This window comes from Papaver somniferum, chromosome 3 (genome assembly GCF_003573695.1).
Source record: "Papaver somniferum cultivar HN1 chromosome 3, ASM357369v1, whole genome shotgun sequence".
Lineage (NCBI taxonomy): Eukaryota > Viridiplantae > Streptophyta > Magnoliopsida > Ranunculales > Papaveraceae > Papaver > Papaver somniferum.
Genome location: NC_039360.1, coordinates 22,636,470 through 22,652,639, shown reverse-complemented (window position 1 = coordinate 22,652,639; position 16,170 = coordinate 22,636,470). Strand labels below are relative to the sequence as shown.

General features: G+C 35.6%; 1 protein-coding gene across 2 annotated transcripts; it reads left to right on the top strand.

The window, feature by feature from the left end:
- Positions 1-13,491: 13,491 nt before the first annotated feature.
- LOC113355547 lies at positions 13,492-15,758 on the top strand. Of its 2 annotated transcripts, none has more exons than XM_026598429.1 (2): positions 13,492-13,812; positions 14,408-15,758. In XM_026598429.1, the coding sequence occupies exons 1-2, from the start codon at positions 13,595-13,597 to the stop codon at positions 15,066-15,068; spliced, it is 879 nt and encodes a 292-aa protein (XP_026454214.1). In that variant the 5' UTR covers positions 13,492-13,594; the 3' UTR covers positions 15,069-15,758. The 2 variants fall into 2 exon arrangements, with proteins under 2 accessions (XP_026454214.1, XP_026454215.1); XM_026598430.1 differs by having other exon boundaries at positions 13,492-14,648; positions 14,915-15,758.
- Positions 15,759-16,170: the final 412 nt, after the last annotated feature.

The following is a 16,170-nucleotide window of genomic DNA, read 5'->3' as shown; positions in this document are numbered from 1 at the left end:
CTTCTAGAGGAAGAACAGGTACAGAAGGATCATAATAGGGACTAGTTTTCAATAGTTTGATTGTATCCTCTAGAGACGAAGAACTAGTACTATAATCTTCTTGCTCGTAAGACTGATGCATGTGTGGATAGTAATTGGGTTCACCAGGGTATGACCCATATCCTTCCAAAGGATGGCGTTCCCAACCACTATTCCCAACATGGTCATAAAAAGGATGATGTCCATATTCAAATTCAGGTCGACACTCATTGTATTGGCTTCTATCATACCAGTTCGACATTCTTAATTGCAAAGGAATTCTACACAATCACAAACAAGGATGACTCGACCAAATCAAACCTATAGAATCTAGCAAACAAAAAGCATGATGGCTCCACTTAGATTGTTTTCTAGACCAGCTTCTATTCCTTCGAAAAGGAATTCGTTACAATTTGAGCACACCCCTCTGGAATCAATCCGAGCTAATGTAAGTTGAATCGAGGCGAGGGAAGCTCAGTGGAGCTTTGATACCCAATGCCTCACCGCTATCACAAGGCGGCGCAGTCACGCATTCAACTCACAGAAACCATCATGAACTTTGAGGTGTGCTTAAAGAGCAACCAATATTTTTCGAACAAGTTTCCTATTAAGCTCGTTACCCTATCGATCTCGTTCTATTCCAAATTTTAAAGCTTAGGTTCGCGTTTGGTTTCGTTTGCCTAAGGCGGGCAAGAAGGGAGCGGTGATGAAATCCGAACCCTTATATTGTATTGGCCAGGCCTTGCCCTTTACTAGGAATTTAAAACAGTCCAAATTCGTCCTCAATCAATGAATCACCTTAAGAAATACAGTAACTCGCTTACAGGGGATTCGCGAGTGTTTCGATGGACTTACCTCCCGTACCAGACGGGGGATGAACCGTTGAAGTCGACTCGGGCCACGACTCCTATGTCATGTACGAACCCGAGGGGCCGAGACGATATAGTAATCGTCGTCCTTCCCTGCACACAATTTATATAATTTTTTTTAGTTTTTTTAATAATACCCTTCCGTAGTGTTAAAAAAAAGAATAAAGTTCAATTGTCCAGAATAAAGTCCGAATAAAAAGTCCAAAAAAATACAAAATTTATGAAAAATAAAGCCTATTTATAAATTCTAAAAAAATAAATAAAAGCTATATACAAAAAAAATAATAAAAATTAAATCCTAAAAAAAAAATTATGTCTTTTTTTTTTGCTTCTCTTTTAGCTTTTAGCTTTAAGCTTTTTGTTCCCAAGTCCTTAGTATTCCACTTCGAACCTGTAAATCAAAGACAAAAAAAGTAACGTAAAAAGGAACAAATAAAATAATAAAAACCTAAAAATTCTACCTAAGCACAAATCCGCGTCGGCGGCGCCATTCTGTTATAGTTTTGAAAGTGGTAGTAAAGGTTCGTTGCTCGGACTTGTAAAGATTTAAAAATAAAAATATATACACAATATTTGTCACAATGGGAGAGAGGTACTGGGACTAGGATTCCGCCAATTTCATTTCTTAAGGTTCAAATAATAATTCTTTTATCAATAATAGCTCGAAAAATATATTAAATATATCGACTCTAATTTATTGCCAAGATTGATTCTCAAAATATTAGGTGTAAATGTTAAGCATGGGACATCAAATCATCTAAGCTAAGCATGACCCATCAAATCAAAACACAACTAATTAATTTAAATCATAATTTCAATTAAAATTAATGCAAAAGTCATGAAAAGAATTGAATATAATTACCCAGGTATGAAATAAGGCTTCCTCCATTGCCCCAGTGTTGGGATTTAGCTTCTCATATTAATCATAATCTCAAAATACATGTATGTTGCTCAAAAGTTGATTAAAATGATAAAAATAAGTAAAACAATGAATGTACGACCCACAGAAGGCGTCACAAAAGAACGATAAGAGACAGGTGCTACTGATATTTAGACTGCGCTGCGACCCACGGATGTGCGTCTTAGACACTGGTGATAAACGACTTCCCTCGCTAGTCCGTTCTTCGTGTTCTTGGTGTTCTTCATCAGCAGCAACAGAGTTTCATCAACTCTTGATTTCTGCTTCTCTGGACCTCCTCTAGACCCCAAACTCTCGACAACCCTTCCAGGACTCATGTAGCTACTATTTATACATTTTAGGCGCATCAAATCTCTCCATTAATTCCTCAAAATCTTCACAGTAAAGGAAAATTATTCTTGGGAATAATTTCCTATTTTCTTTCTATGCATGCGTTAATTTTCTTGAAAATTTCCACAATATGTTGATACGCAACCTAGGAGAATATCTGCACTTAATTTCCACAACCCATGCAGCATCTTCACGTAATTTTCTTTCCAAGTTTAACCGATATCTCTTCTTTCCTGTTTTAATCGAGAATCGATTATCTGGCCAAATTTGATCGATCCCAACCTCCAAAATATCTTCTTATATACATATCACATATACCCATTAAGTTTCAGCGATTTAATCACCTTAAAACACCTTCAAAAATCGATTGGAAAATCTGCCAGTACATAAAGAAATTTTCCCGCCAAATATTATTTTCAAATTCTGGGAAGAAAGTGACCTCCCCCTAATCCATCCCTGGGGTCCCTTTAGAAATTGGGGTGGAATTAGTAATTTTTCTGGATTCCTCGGGCACATTTCTGGGACGCTTCCGGTGCATTTCTGGGGTGCCTTTAGTACTCTATCCTGGGGTATAAAATACCACTTTTTGAGCCAATATCGCCGCAAAAGCTTATTTCTCTAAAAACATCTACAAGAACACAAAATAACACAATAAGTACTTAATCGAGTCTAACAATACAGAAAATTGAGAACAAAATAGACACATAAATGCGTCTATCACTACTGTTGAACCAACACATGTACATGTTTGGGTACGGTTACACAAACCTAAAATCGTGCATTTCATTTGTGTGTAACAAGATAAGTTTTGGATCCAACGGTTTAAAGATATTAGCTTGAATCTAATCAGGTTTTCATCTAACGATGAATATTGAATGCTTTGTTACTAAGCTAACATTGATTGCAAACCCTGATTTGAAATACTATATAAGGGAGAACTCTAGCAACTGAGAAACCTAATCCCCACACCTCCTGTGTGATACTAGTTGTATAAGCTAGAGTCGATTCTCCTTTAACCTTAGGTTTCTTCTTGTAAACCAAGTTAACGACTTGAAGACTTCATTGGGATTGTGAAGCCAGACCGATACTACTTTCTTGTAGTTGTGTGATCTGATCTTGTTGATTCTATCATGTTGAGTACAATCGTAATGATTGGATTGAGATTTTTATCTCCGATAGGAAAGATATAAAAGTAGTCACAAACATCTTCGTCTCATCGTTTGTGATTCCACAATATCTTCTTTCGCCGCGTCGATTAAGATTATTGTGAGGTGATTGATAATACTAGGTTGTTCCTTCGGGTCCGGGTTATCAATTGGTTCTTGTTCACATTGATTTATCAAAAGACGGAACAAAACTTGTGGGTATTTCTGCGGGAGACAGATTTATCTATTAAGGTAGACTTTTCTGTGTGATACAGATTTGTTTATTAAAGTCTTCGACTTTGGGTCGTAGCAACTCTTAGTTGTGGGTGAGATCAACTAAGGGAACCAAGTGCGTAGTATCCTGCTGGGATCAGAGACGTAAGGAGCGCAACTGTACCTTGGATCAGTGTGATATTGATTGGGGTTCAACTACAGTTCAGACCGAAGTTATTTTGTAGTAGGCTAGTGTCTATAGCGGCTTAATACAGTGTGTGTTCAATCTGGACTAGGTCTCGGGGGTTTTCTGCATTTGCGGTTTCCTCGTTAACAAAATTCTGGTGTCTGTGTTATTTCTTTTCTGAATTATATTTTGTTATATAATTGAAATATCATAGGTTGTGCGTTGAAATCAATCAATTAGAATATCCAACCTTTGGTTGTTGATTTATATTGATTGATACTTGAACATTGGTCTTTGGTACCGTTCAAGTGATTTCTTTTGTATTCAATTAGACTCACAGATTGCTATTTGCTTGAGTAAGAATTGGATCGAGAAAGAGAGATATAACTCTTTGATATACTTTATTAAGATTGAGTCTAGTTGATTCTCTTTAAAGTATATTAGAGTTAGTCCATACAAATTGCTAATCGAAATATTGGGTATGGTTATTGTACCCCTGCTTTTTCAGAATATAAATTTGGAATGAATTTTAATTTTGTTGTTTTCTCACTGCCAGATAATTCTCTAGAAAAAGCACATTAACAAATGTTGTTTACAAGTTTGATTATTTTCGACAGAACTTCTGGGCACTCACAAATTCTAGAAATGCTCAATAATACTTCTTATTGGAAAGGTGGTGCGGCTGGCATGGTTGGCATGACTTTGGCGCGAAGATGTGGCTGGCATGGCATGCCATTGGCATGGTGGTGCAGCTGACATGGTTGGCATGCCTTTGGCGTGGAGATGTGGCTGGCATGGCATGCATTGGCACGGTGGTGCGGCTGGCATGGTTGGCATGCCTTTGGCGCGGAAATGTGGCTGGCATGGCATGCCATTGGCACGGTGGTGTGGCTGGAATTGTTGGCATTCCTTTGGCGCGGAGTTGTGGATGACATGGCATTCCATTGGCACGGTGGTGCGGCTGGCATGGTTAGCATGCCTTTGACGCGAATATGCGGCTGGCATGGCATTTCATTGGCACAATGGTGCGGCTGGCATGGTTGGCATGCCTTTGGCGCGGAGTTGTGGCTGGCATGGCTTGTCATTGGCACGATGGTGAGGCTGGCATGGTTGGCATGCCTTTGGCGCAGAGATGTGGCTGGCATGTCATGCCATTGACACGGTGGTGCGGATGACATGGTTGGCATGCTTTTAGCGCGGAGATATGGATATTAGGGTTTAGCGTGTCAAAACCCTAGTTTAAAATATGTGGCGCGCGTGATTGGCATGTTTGGCTAGCATGCGCGGCTGCATTTATAGAGATGATGCCAGTCAGTCCAAGGGATCTGCCGTAATTTTACGCAAACATGTTGAGGTTTAATAAATGTGCTAGTGGCGACATTATTAGTCAAGTGTGACGTCACTGTTTGACTAAGGTTTTACGATTTTAACCCTAAACTAAAAACCACCATCAACACATGGAAGATTAAGAAGCAACATATTGTATCACGATCTTCTTCCGAAGCCGAATATCGTTATATGGTATCACTTGTAGGGAGATGAAATGGCTAAAGGCTTTATTAAAGTTTCATGATGTCTTCCACTCACAACCAATGCTTTTTTACTGTGACAATCAAGCTGCACTTCCTATTTTCGCCATTCCTATTTTGCATGAATGCACTAAGCACTTCGAGGTTTATTGTTACTACATACATGATCATATTCAGACAGGTGCAATAGGTACTTCTTATGTTCGTACATTTGAACACTAGCTAACATTTTCACTAAAGCGTTTGGAGATCATCAGTTTGAGTTTCTTCTTCGCAAGTTGGGCATTCGTGATCCTCATTCTCCAACTTGAGAGGAAGTATTTGGAAATATACATAATATTTTGTACATATTATGTTATACACATCATTAGGTAAATCATATGCATATGTTAAGGAAGATATTATGTAAAAAAAAGTATGATATTATTTGTTTGCTTTTATGTGCCGTGTACAACTTCCGTATATATATAAGGTTATGATATTCTTACGGTACTCATTGCTTTAATAATCAATCACATATAAATTATTATAGCTTACCAACGGCAGGAGAAACTTCGAAGAAATTTTTACTACACAGAAACCCAAGTATGAATCTGAACCAAGACTAACGGTCGACGTGCTTTTTTGAACAAAATCTATCTAAAGTTGTTGATGCAAACCTAATATTATTGATGGTTGACAACCAAAAAATAAAAATAAATTACTACATGCGTTTGATCAGGAACGTCAATAGAACTTGATTAATGAAGAATTAAAAATACAGTAATCAGTACATTCATGTATCAACAATACATGATTTGCGATAAAATATATTCTATTCAATTCTTTAATGTAGCAATGATTGTCACATATCTACCTGTGAGAAATAACATAGTAAAGGTATAATATATTCAATGTTTCCAACTAATCTATATCATAAAACCCGAACTACAAATAAAGAAAATCAGATCACGAAATTGATACAATGGTGAGAGAATAACACAGTAAAATTATAGTAGATTCACCGATTTTAACTAATTAATCCATATCAACAAACCCGAACTATAAACAAAGAAAATTAAGATCAGGAAAGAAAAAAAATCAACTGTGCATTGCTCAATATTTACTTATTCGGTTAAAAAATATGTAAAGCTGAATGTCTATTCCTATTATACAAATTTTGTATTTTGCTCGTTAACTGAGACAAACTAATATATGTATGAGGATTTTTTTGTAAAAAACCATGAAAAGAGAAATTAAAAAAAAAATTAGAAAAAAAAATAAATTATTCACCGCTCAGGGATTAAAACTATATATTGCTAAAGAAAAAGAAAATAAAAGAAAGAATTCCATTCATGTGAGTAATATACAAACATTACTGCTTCCGTTATCACATTACTACTTCCGTTAATAAATGAGACTTAACCAACGGAAATATATTATGTGGGAGATTTAAGTTTTACTATCCAAACTCCATTTCCAGGCATATCTAAAGAACGATTTTTCGGGCACCTTTCCTTTTTTAAGGGGGACCATGATTTTATTTTGGGAAAGACATTTGGAAGTAAATTGAAGCTACCCGTTATCCAAATATTTATATTAATACCCAAATTACCCTTTCTAGTTAAGTTAGTGTATGATAATTAGTGATTAGTGATTTTTTAGAAGAATAATCATTGAGAGAGAAGAAGAAGAAAAAAAGGGTTTTGGATTATTATTTTTGAGATGGTTAATGAGGGTTACAGGTACTTAGGTATGCTTCAAATTTAGTTAATGTTGCTCGAATTGGCCGAACTTTTGAAAAAAATAAAAATTTTATAAACTGATTTCAGCTATGAGAATAAAGTTAGGTTATGATATCTGAAGAATATGTAGCAAAACTATTTTTTACGTGTAGTTCGGCTAGTGTTTCAGCACATGCAGGTGGCCGAACTCAGCTTTAATGGAGGTTTTGCTTTGTTCGGCTATCTGATTCCAGGACAGATAGCCGAACTTTTAGGCTAGAGTTTACAGAGCGAAGTTTGGTTTGGTCGACTGCACCATTTTTCTAGGCAAACTTTTAGTCTTAAATCATCGGTACTCGAAAAGTTCGGTATGCTCTCAAAGTTCCCATGTTACCGAACTCTTTGTTCGGCTTGCTTGCAAATTTTTTGCGAGCTCAACATTTAGCTATACAAAGAAGAGTTAGGTTGAGAATTTTTTCGCGACTCAACCGAACTCAATAATTCGGTTAGGAACAAAAAAAGTTCTCCTCGTCGAAGTGTTCTTCGTGTTCATCATCTTTAAGAGTTCCGTTATAAACTAGGTTTTTTCAAAATGGTTTGTGAAACTATATATGTAATGGATTTTTTATAATTTTGATTATGTTATTGATTTAGTTAGGCTATATATATATATAAATAGGTGGTTATTAGGTTAATTACAAATTGAATTAGGTTAATGGTAAGTTAGTCATTTCCACAGTTCAGGGCACCCCTTATAAGTATATATGAAATACCTAATAGTCTTAGAAATAATATATTAGGATGAGTCTAGTCCAGTTGACTCAGTCATGTGTCTGTTGGGTCCTTTTAGAAAAAATATATTATAGTTTGGTCATAGAAATAAGGATTTGGTCCTAGGGTGACGTCATGGATGATGTAATTGTCACTAGGTAGTGGCAGAAATACCCTTTTGGGGCCACATATATAGAAAAGATCACTAGAAAATATCTCATTCTCAGATTTATATTCTCTCTCCTCTCTATTTTCATATCTAGTTTTCTCCTCCATTTTTTTTTTGTAGACGATGAACATGATGATTAATGATGAAGATTTGCGTGCTTTTCTTCTTTTTTGTTGCTGCTGGTGTTGTTGAATATGATGGAGACGATGAAGACGGAGAACATGATGATGAACGATGAAGATTTATGCGTTTTTCTTCTCTCTTTTTTCTCTTGCTGCTAGTGTTGTTGAAGATGGTTGAGACGATGAAGATTTGTGATGAAGATGTTGCTGTTGAAGATGAAGATGAACTCGTGTTTTGCTGCTGATGAAGATGAAGATGAACAACAATTAGGTTTTCTCTAATGATGATTTGTGCGCTTTTCTTCTTTTTTTATGCTGCTGTTAGTGTTGTTGAAGATGGCGGAGACGATGAAGATGATGAAGACGACGAAGATTTGTGATGAAGATGATGTTGCTGCAGTTCATTCTAGAAACGAACTCTGGTTTATATAGGTTTTTATCAGGAGTTCATTCCTGAAATGAACTCTGGTTTATATAGGTTTTTATCAGGAGTTCATTCCAGATATGAACTCTGGTTTATATATGCTTTTATCAGGAATTCATTCCAGAAATGAACTCTGGTTTATATATGCTTTTATCAGGAGTTCATTCCAGAAATGAACTCTGGTTTATATATGCTTTTATCAGGAGTTCATTTCAGAAATGAATTCTGGTTTATATAGGTTTTTATTGGGAGTTCATTCCAGAAATGAACTCTGACTTTTTGTTCTTAATAACGAAATTTTTGTAGAATTTAAAGAAATTTAATGAAATTTATAAAATATAATAAAAAATAAGTTGGAATTAACACGAAAGGGCATTTTGATCCATTTAATATTTTTAAATAATTATAGACCAAATGGAAAAGATAATTTCTGAAAGGACTAAATAGACATGGGACCACCTAAAAAAAGACCAAACGATATTTTTCACGTGTAGGAAGGATATCCTGATTCCTGATCAAACCATGGTTCCCTTGAAAAGGGATGGTGGTTCAATCTAGAACCAACCTGGTGAGCCTAGGAGGGATGTCTAGCGATATTTTGAGTCCAAACCCGTGTAGTATTAATCGGGTTTAGTCAGACACGAAAATTACAGATATACAAGTTGGGGAAATTAGGCTCAGGCACAACCCATGGATAACCCATAATATGAGGCCCTTAATTAAAAAAAGTTTAAATCTAGGCCCCGAGTTTTTAAAAGACCTTGATACCCTTATGCATATTGTCAAACCCATAATTAAATAAAATTTAAATCTAGGCCCAAAATTATTAAATCTAGGCCCGAAATTATTAAAATACAGTGCGAAGGTGTAAACAGAAGTTACACATGCATATGGCATGTGTAACCAGAAGTTACACATCCTTATGATATGTGTAATGCAAAGTTACACTTGTATATATATGCAAATAAATAGACATCAAAAAAAAAACACAAAAAAAAAAGTTATTACTTTAATATTCATTTACAATAATTTCTTAGCATGTGTAACTAGAAGTTACACACGCATCTGTTTAGTGTAATTGAGAGTTACATATGTGTCTATCTAGTGTAACTGAGAGTTACACATGCATCTGACTTGTGTATTCAGCGTCAACTCCAGTTCCAGCGAGACCATTACCACGTTTAAGCAATTAGCTTTTATGAAGTTATCTAAAACCTGAAATATAACAACAAGCAATCAGTATTTATACGATTAAAATGAACAGTACATAAAACAATGTATATTTCAGTTTCACAAGCATCTGACTAGTGTAGCTAGCGGTTACACATGCATCTGAATTGTGTAACTGAGAGTTACACATGCATATAACATGTGTAACTAGGAGATACACATTCATCTGGCTAGTGTAGCTAGCAGTTACACATGCATATGACTAGTGTAACTAGGAGTTACACATACATATTGATAAGTGTACCCAAAATCAGTATGTGTAAGTAAAAGTTACACATCTAATTAACATGTGTAACTTGCAGATACACATGCATCTGAATTATGTAACTAGGAGTTACACATGCATCTGACTTAGATATGTCAACATAAAATCAGCAAATCCATCTCTAAATGAATAACACTAGCAAAAACGAGAGGTGACTATCAAGCAATTACCAGTCATAAAATAATACAGTTAACCTTGCAACTGACTAGTGTAACTAGGAGTTACACATCCATATTGGAATTCATCACCAGAATTGATAAAGGAAAGAACATAAGCATGATTACCAAGTATATAATGTTCAAAACCACTGATTTCTGCAGTAAAGCTACGAGTTAAAGGTTCAACATTTCCGGGCAAACAAAGAATATGAGACAAAATATAAACTGAGGCATGCTGGACTAACCTTGTAGTAGTATCAAACGCAATTTTCATTAAGTTCTCTTGCTTTAGTTGAGTTTCATTGTTCATGATGAGCTGACCTGGTAAGATAATGCAAAGTATGAGTTAGCAACAAAAGAACTGGCCGTTTTTGTATATAGTTTTCGAAAATTAATGAACCTGGACTAAGGGTTGACTGTCATAAAGACCAGTTTTACTTGATACTTGAATAAGTAATATTTTGGGGCTAAGCCACTTTATGATCCAGTCCAGTGCCAGTGGGATGACTGTTTGAGCCTGTTAGGATTCCAAGGGGCACACATTAGGGTTCAGGACGTAGTTATAAAATCCACTACCAGAAAGAAAAAGTTTATCTTTATCTTACAAAAGAAAAACGACATAAATATATTTTAAACTTTTACACATTCAAATAGCATGTGTAATTGGCAGTTACACATACAACTAACATGTGTAACTAGCAGTTACACATCATATGGCATGTGTAATTAGCAGTTACACATACAACTAGCATGTGTAACTAGCAGTTACACATCATATGGCATGTGTAACTAGCAGTTACACATACAACTAGCATGTGCACATCATATGGCATCTGTAAAAATCATTAACCTAGTAGTGTTTAGGCATGTGTATCGGCAGTTACACATGCATATGGCATGTGTAAGCCGCAGTTACACATTAGCATTTACCTGGCACATACACTGTGTTAACTACATAGAATTTCAAATACAGGAGAACTCTATTGCAAGCACACAAAAAAAACAGACAATACAATATGCATGAATTCTGATTGAGTGTGTGAAATGCTTGTGTAATCAGCTTGTACACATACAAAATGCATGTGTAATCAGAAGTTACACATCCATATGGCTTGTGTAATAGGGAATTACACATACAATGGATTGTGTAATTGGCAGTTATACACCCGTATGGTTTGTGCAACTGCAAAGAAGGTTTTTCTCACGCTCATCCAATCTGTGAGGTCTACTTAATGAATGGGATTAAATGACACTTCCAGTTCATAGAAACCAAGCTCAAGCTTAAAATACAAATTGCATCATGTCTTAGCAATTGGAATTCAGAAACTTGCATTCATAAACTATTATTGTGCTTTCAGGTATCCATCCTTGGAGATATAAAAGTTTAGATTGACTTTAAGTTAATGAGTGTCACACAAAGTATTATCTGTATGAGTAAGGGCCTTCTTGCTATGAATGTGAACATAAACATGTTACAGTTTCTATTCTGTTAACTGAAGTAATGTGGAACAAATGAACTAATTCTAGGATAGAGCCAGACATCAGATAATGATAATAACATCGTCATTTAGGGCCAGAACAAGAATTTGAACTTGCATATCATATACCCTTTGCAACATTACATGTCAAGGTTGCGTATACAAAGACATAGCAGTTTGACGGAAAAAACAAATAAATAGACAATGCAAGGCATATTAGTAAAACAAAGAAAAAAAAATGGTACCTTGAAGCTAATGATAGATCCTGATCAGCGCCTGCAGACACTTTGTGAAAATTTCCCCGAGAAAAATTGTCTTTAAGAAATGATAACCTTCTCAGCTCCACCTCTAAGTAAATGGAATCTGACGAATCACCTTTAAAGAGCAAAAAGAAGTAGGTTTAATGGACCAATGAGATGCAACAGAAGTGCCAAAGTTCAATAATGTATCGTTGTTTCCTCTCGAACTCCAAGGGCCATTGTGAAGGAGATTCTGGAGACTCTTGTATTGGATCAATGCCTACATCTTTTACAGACTTAACAGATTCATAAGCCTTTACTTCTTCCTCCTTGGCCTACAAATGCATGAGCCAGCCAAGTTAATGGAGTGATCCTTGTTAGCTTATAAAGAGTGATGATGAGTGTGAGCGAAGGATGCTTCAAACAGATATATACAACAGAAAATACTAGATAATTACGTTATTCTAAAAAAATCTTTTTTACAGTGTTCGCTGTGATGCAGCTAATTACGTAGCACAGTCTCACCTGGTCATCAATAAGTTGTTTCTCATATTCTAGTTTAGCCATTTCCTTGAGATCTGCAACAAACGTTTGGATGATAGTAATATCTTCTTTATCAGAAGTCTTCTGTGAATTCCTTTGCCCTGCACAAAACAACATGAAAACCAGTATAATCAGCCAAAAATGAACATAAACTAGATGCATAATTACCTTATTAAATGGACATAAAACCAACAAGTACAAGAGCACCTAAAAAGAGCTCATCAACATGAGAAATTCATTCACACTGACTTTTGACATCTGATGTTGTATCTCAAACAACTAATTCCAATTTTGATTGCATTATAATAAAACATTCAATATCTGATACAAGCAGCCAGTTGTTAAATCAAAGTAGATGAAATTCGTAACAGATAGATGGGTAATAGAGATGATGATTCGCAGATTTCAAATATGATAACCAATTTTTCAATCGAGATTTAAGATAGATAGATTGATTGATTTTCAATAAAGAAACCTAGAATTTTTTTGTAATTTTCTTTCAAAATCTTTCAAATGTTTCATCTTAAAAGCAAGATAAAGATTAGATTATAACAGATCTGAAATCTAATCTTGGTTTCGTCGTGAAAATTTAGTTGAAATCATAAGCAATTATAAATCAGGGTTGATTACAAACCTTAAAAATATTTCGTAAACAAAAATCGAAACTAAACAGTTCAAATCAAAGAAAATGATACAACGATCATAGATCGAAGCAACAATTCTAAAATCAGATCAAAATTCAAAGTAAAATCGAACTTATTAGGTATCGGAAGTTGTCACTGAACTTTCCAGAACTTGATTTTGGTTAAAACATAATGAGAATTCAACAGGACTGCAAATATAGATGAGAAACTTATCTTTTTTTTCGATAAGATGTTGAATCCTCAAGTTTTCTTCGAGTTTCATCAAGTGAATCTCCATTCTTCGTTATTTGCAGAGCAGTGGAGAGAAAAAAGAAAACCGAAAATGAAACCTATGCCTAGTTTTATTGCATTTATATACTAAAGGGTATTCTTGGTATTATAAAAATTATTTTAAATAAAACTTTTATTAACAGGCCCGAAATTCTAAAGTTTTGGGCCTAGAAATATCAAAATGTGAAAGAATGGAGTTGACAATGAATGATCCATTTAATGGGGCTTCTCTATTTTGAACCCATATAGTAGGGGTTCTAGTATTTTTCACATACAAGTTTAGTTTTAGGGTTTGTTTATGGTCTGTGAGGTTTCCCCCAAATTGAATTTGCTGAAATTTCATTTCTCCTTTTTCTTTTCTGTAATTTATGGCGGTGGCGCGAAAGAGGAATTACAATTCCATCTCCTTGATTTATGATGAAGAAAAGTACAAGAAGAAGAAGCAGATGAAGACCATACACAGAGATTTCAATTATTTGTTACATTCAACTCCTCTTCCTCCAGGCAAAATAAATCCTGTTCCGGAGGAACTGATAGTCGAGAACGTTTTGACTAGATTACCAGCTTGGGCTCTTGCCAGATGCAGGTATGTAAGTAAATTATGGTGCAATTCTGTTAACAACGATATAAGATTTGCCGCTCGACACTTTGCTCTTCATCAGCAAAATAAGAATCTCGTATTTAGTCTCCTTAATGTTGATATTAATGGTGGGAAAAATGCTGTTATTTTCAATTTACAAGACAATTTCAAGGGTAAGGATTACGATGATGGTTGTGTTTATTGATATTGAATTATTGATGAACATTAATTTCTTTGTAGCAACTGAACTAGTAGGTTACTGTAATGGGTTAGCTTGTCTTAAAATAGGTGGAGATAATGGATCTGGTGCTGTAAATGTTGTTAATCCAGTTAGGAATGAAACACTTGTTCTCAAGTATTCCATTCCTTCTGGTACTGAATATCTGTGTCATGGTTTTGGTTTTGATTCTTTATCGAATGAATATAAGATTGTAGTTATCTATACTACTACTACTACAAGGATGAATTCCAGTAACTTACAGGATGAGGAGGAGCAGGTGTTTGTTTGCATGGTTATTACATTCGGAACTAGTTCATGGAGAAAGATAGTTACTAGAAATTCTGGTATCTCATCACCACCTGGTTCTTCTCCTTTCTCCAGGCGAATGGTAACAAAAGCTTGGAAAAAAGATCAAAGATCAGCCACCCTCTGCGGGGGTGATTTATTCTGGAGGATAACCAATTATAAACAAGGTATAACAGTCAATGATACTGGTGGTGATAATATTAATGGAGATCCTAATGATAATGGTGGAGGTGGTAATATCAATGGAGTTCCTAATGCTGGTGATAATATTAACGGAATTCCTAATGGTGGAGGTAATATGAATGCAGTTCCTAATGCTGGTGATAATTTTAACGGAATTCCTAATGCTGGTGATAATATTAACGGAATTCCTAATGGTGGTGATAATATGAATGGAGTTCCTGATGATAACAATAATGAGATTGAGGAAATGTTGCTCTCGTTTGACATCCACAATGAGAAGATAGAGTTCATTCGACTACCAACTAGACAAACTACTACAGTATTGACTGATCGTCACCTTATAACATTGGATCATCATCTTCTGGAGTTTAATGGATATCCTTGTGTTGCACGTTCAGAGAAGATATTGGTAAACAAAAAGTATCATCATCATCGAAACCGTGACAGTGATAACGATCAAGGTAATTTTTGTTGTTGTATATTCAAGGTTCATCTGTATTTATTGGAGGACAAGGTGCAGCAAGTATGGTCAAAGAGACTAGATTCTCAATAATTCTTAAGAAGACAGCCCCACTACCACCCCACTACAGTTGTTTTTTTGAGACTACGACTGCTACTACCCCTCCACGTATATTGAGTTTATCCGATCATGTGTTAGTGTATTGGTTTGATGGGGAATGTCTTATATACTGGAACCCCAAAATGAATCATGTCAAGGTTGCAAAAGGCCCCCTCTCCTGTTCCAAGAAAAGTCGGGATATTTTTGAAACTAAGAAGAATGGAAGCTGCCCGGGCCGTGGAATTGGTGAGGATGGTAATATTCATTGTCCGTACATGGATTATCAGCTGCATGCTCAAGTGGAGAACATCCTCTCTCTGAAAACCTTCATTCCTCAAGGAGGAGGAACTGTACGTGCTATAATTGAAGGTACCGGTGAATTTCAAAATTATTTAAAATCAAATTTGGAAAATTCTCCTGCAGGATGGATGATCAAGGGAGGAAAACAAGTAAAATATTATGCATTCAATTAGTTAGTTTGTATGTCCCATGATTCAACGGAGATTTGTTGCGCAAAACATGAAATGCTTACAGGTCAAACTTGTCTTTTATAATATGATGTATCGCTTGTTTTGTACCTCGATATAACTGAAGTCCCGAGTGGTACTCATTTAACTCTTGCTGTAACCATGAATGCTTACTGAAATTTATAATCTCAGTCCCAGTAGTACTGCGTTTAATTTTTGATCTAGCCTGTTCTTCTTAACACTGAACTTGGCAACCTTGGGACTCCTGTACACAGCGCTCAACCTTTCAGGATTAAATCACTTCTGCAGTGGTTAATTATCAGCAACCTAGTTGGTAACAGGCTTGTCCATTCTACTGAAATGCTTCATTTTCGTGAACCAGTTAGTCTTAATAGTTGAAAGAGCAACAGAAAGATATTTTCTTCTGCGGTGAACCGAAACAGTCTTATTTGCTAGTTTTGAGTATCTGAAGGAGTTGCTGTTGCAGAAAGTACAAATGATGTAGGCTGCTATCATTGGTTCTGACCCGATTTTTTTTTTTTTTTTGCATTTGCCTCTCTTTTATTTGAATGGCTAACTCTTCGACGAGGGAAGCATTGTTTTAAATCAAAGAACCTGGGACTGCAGTG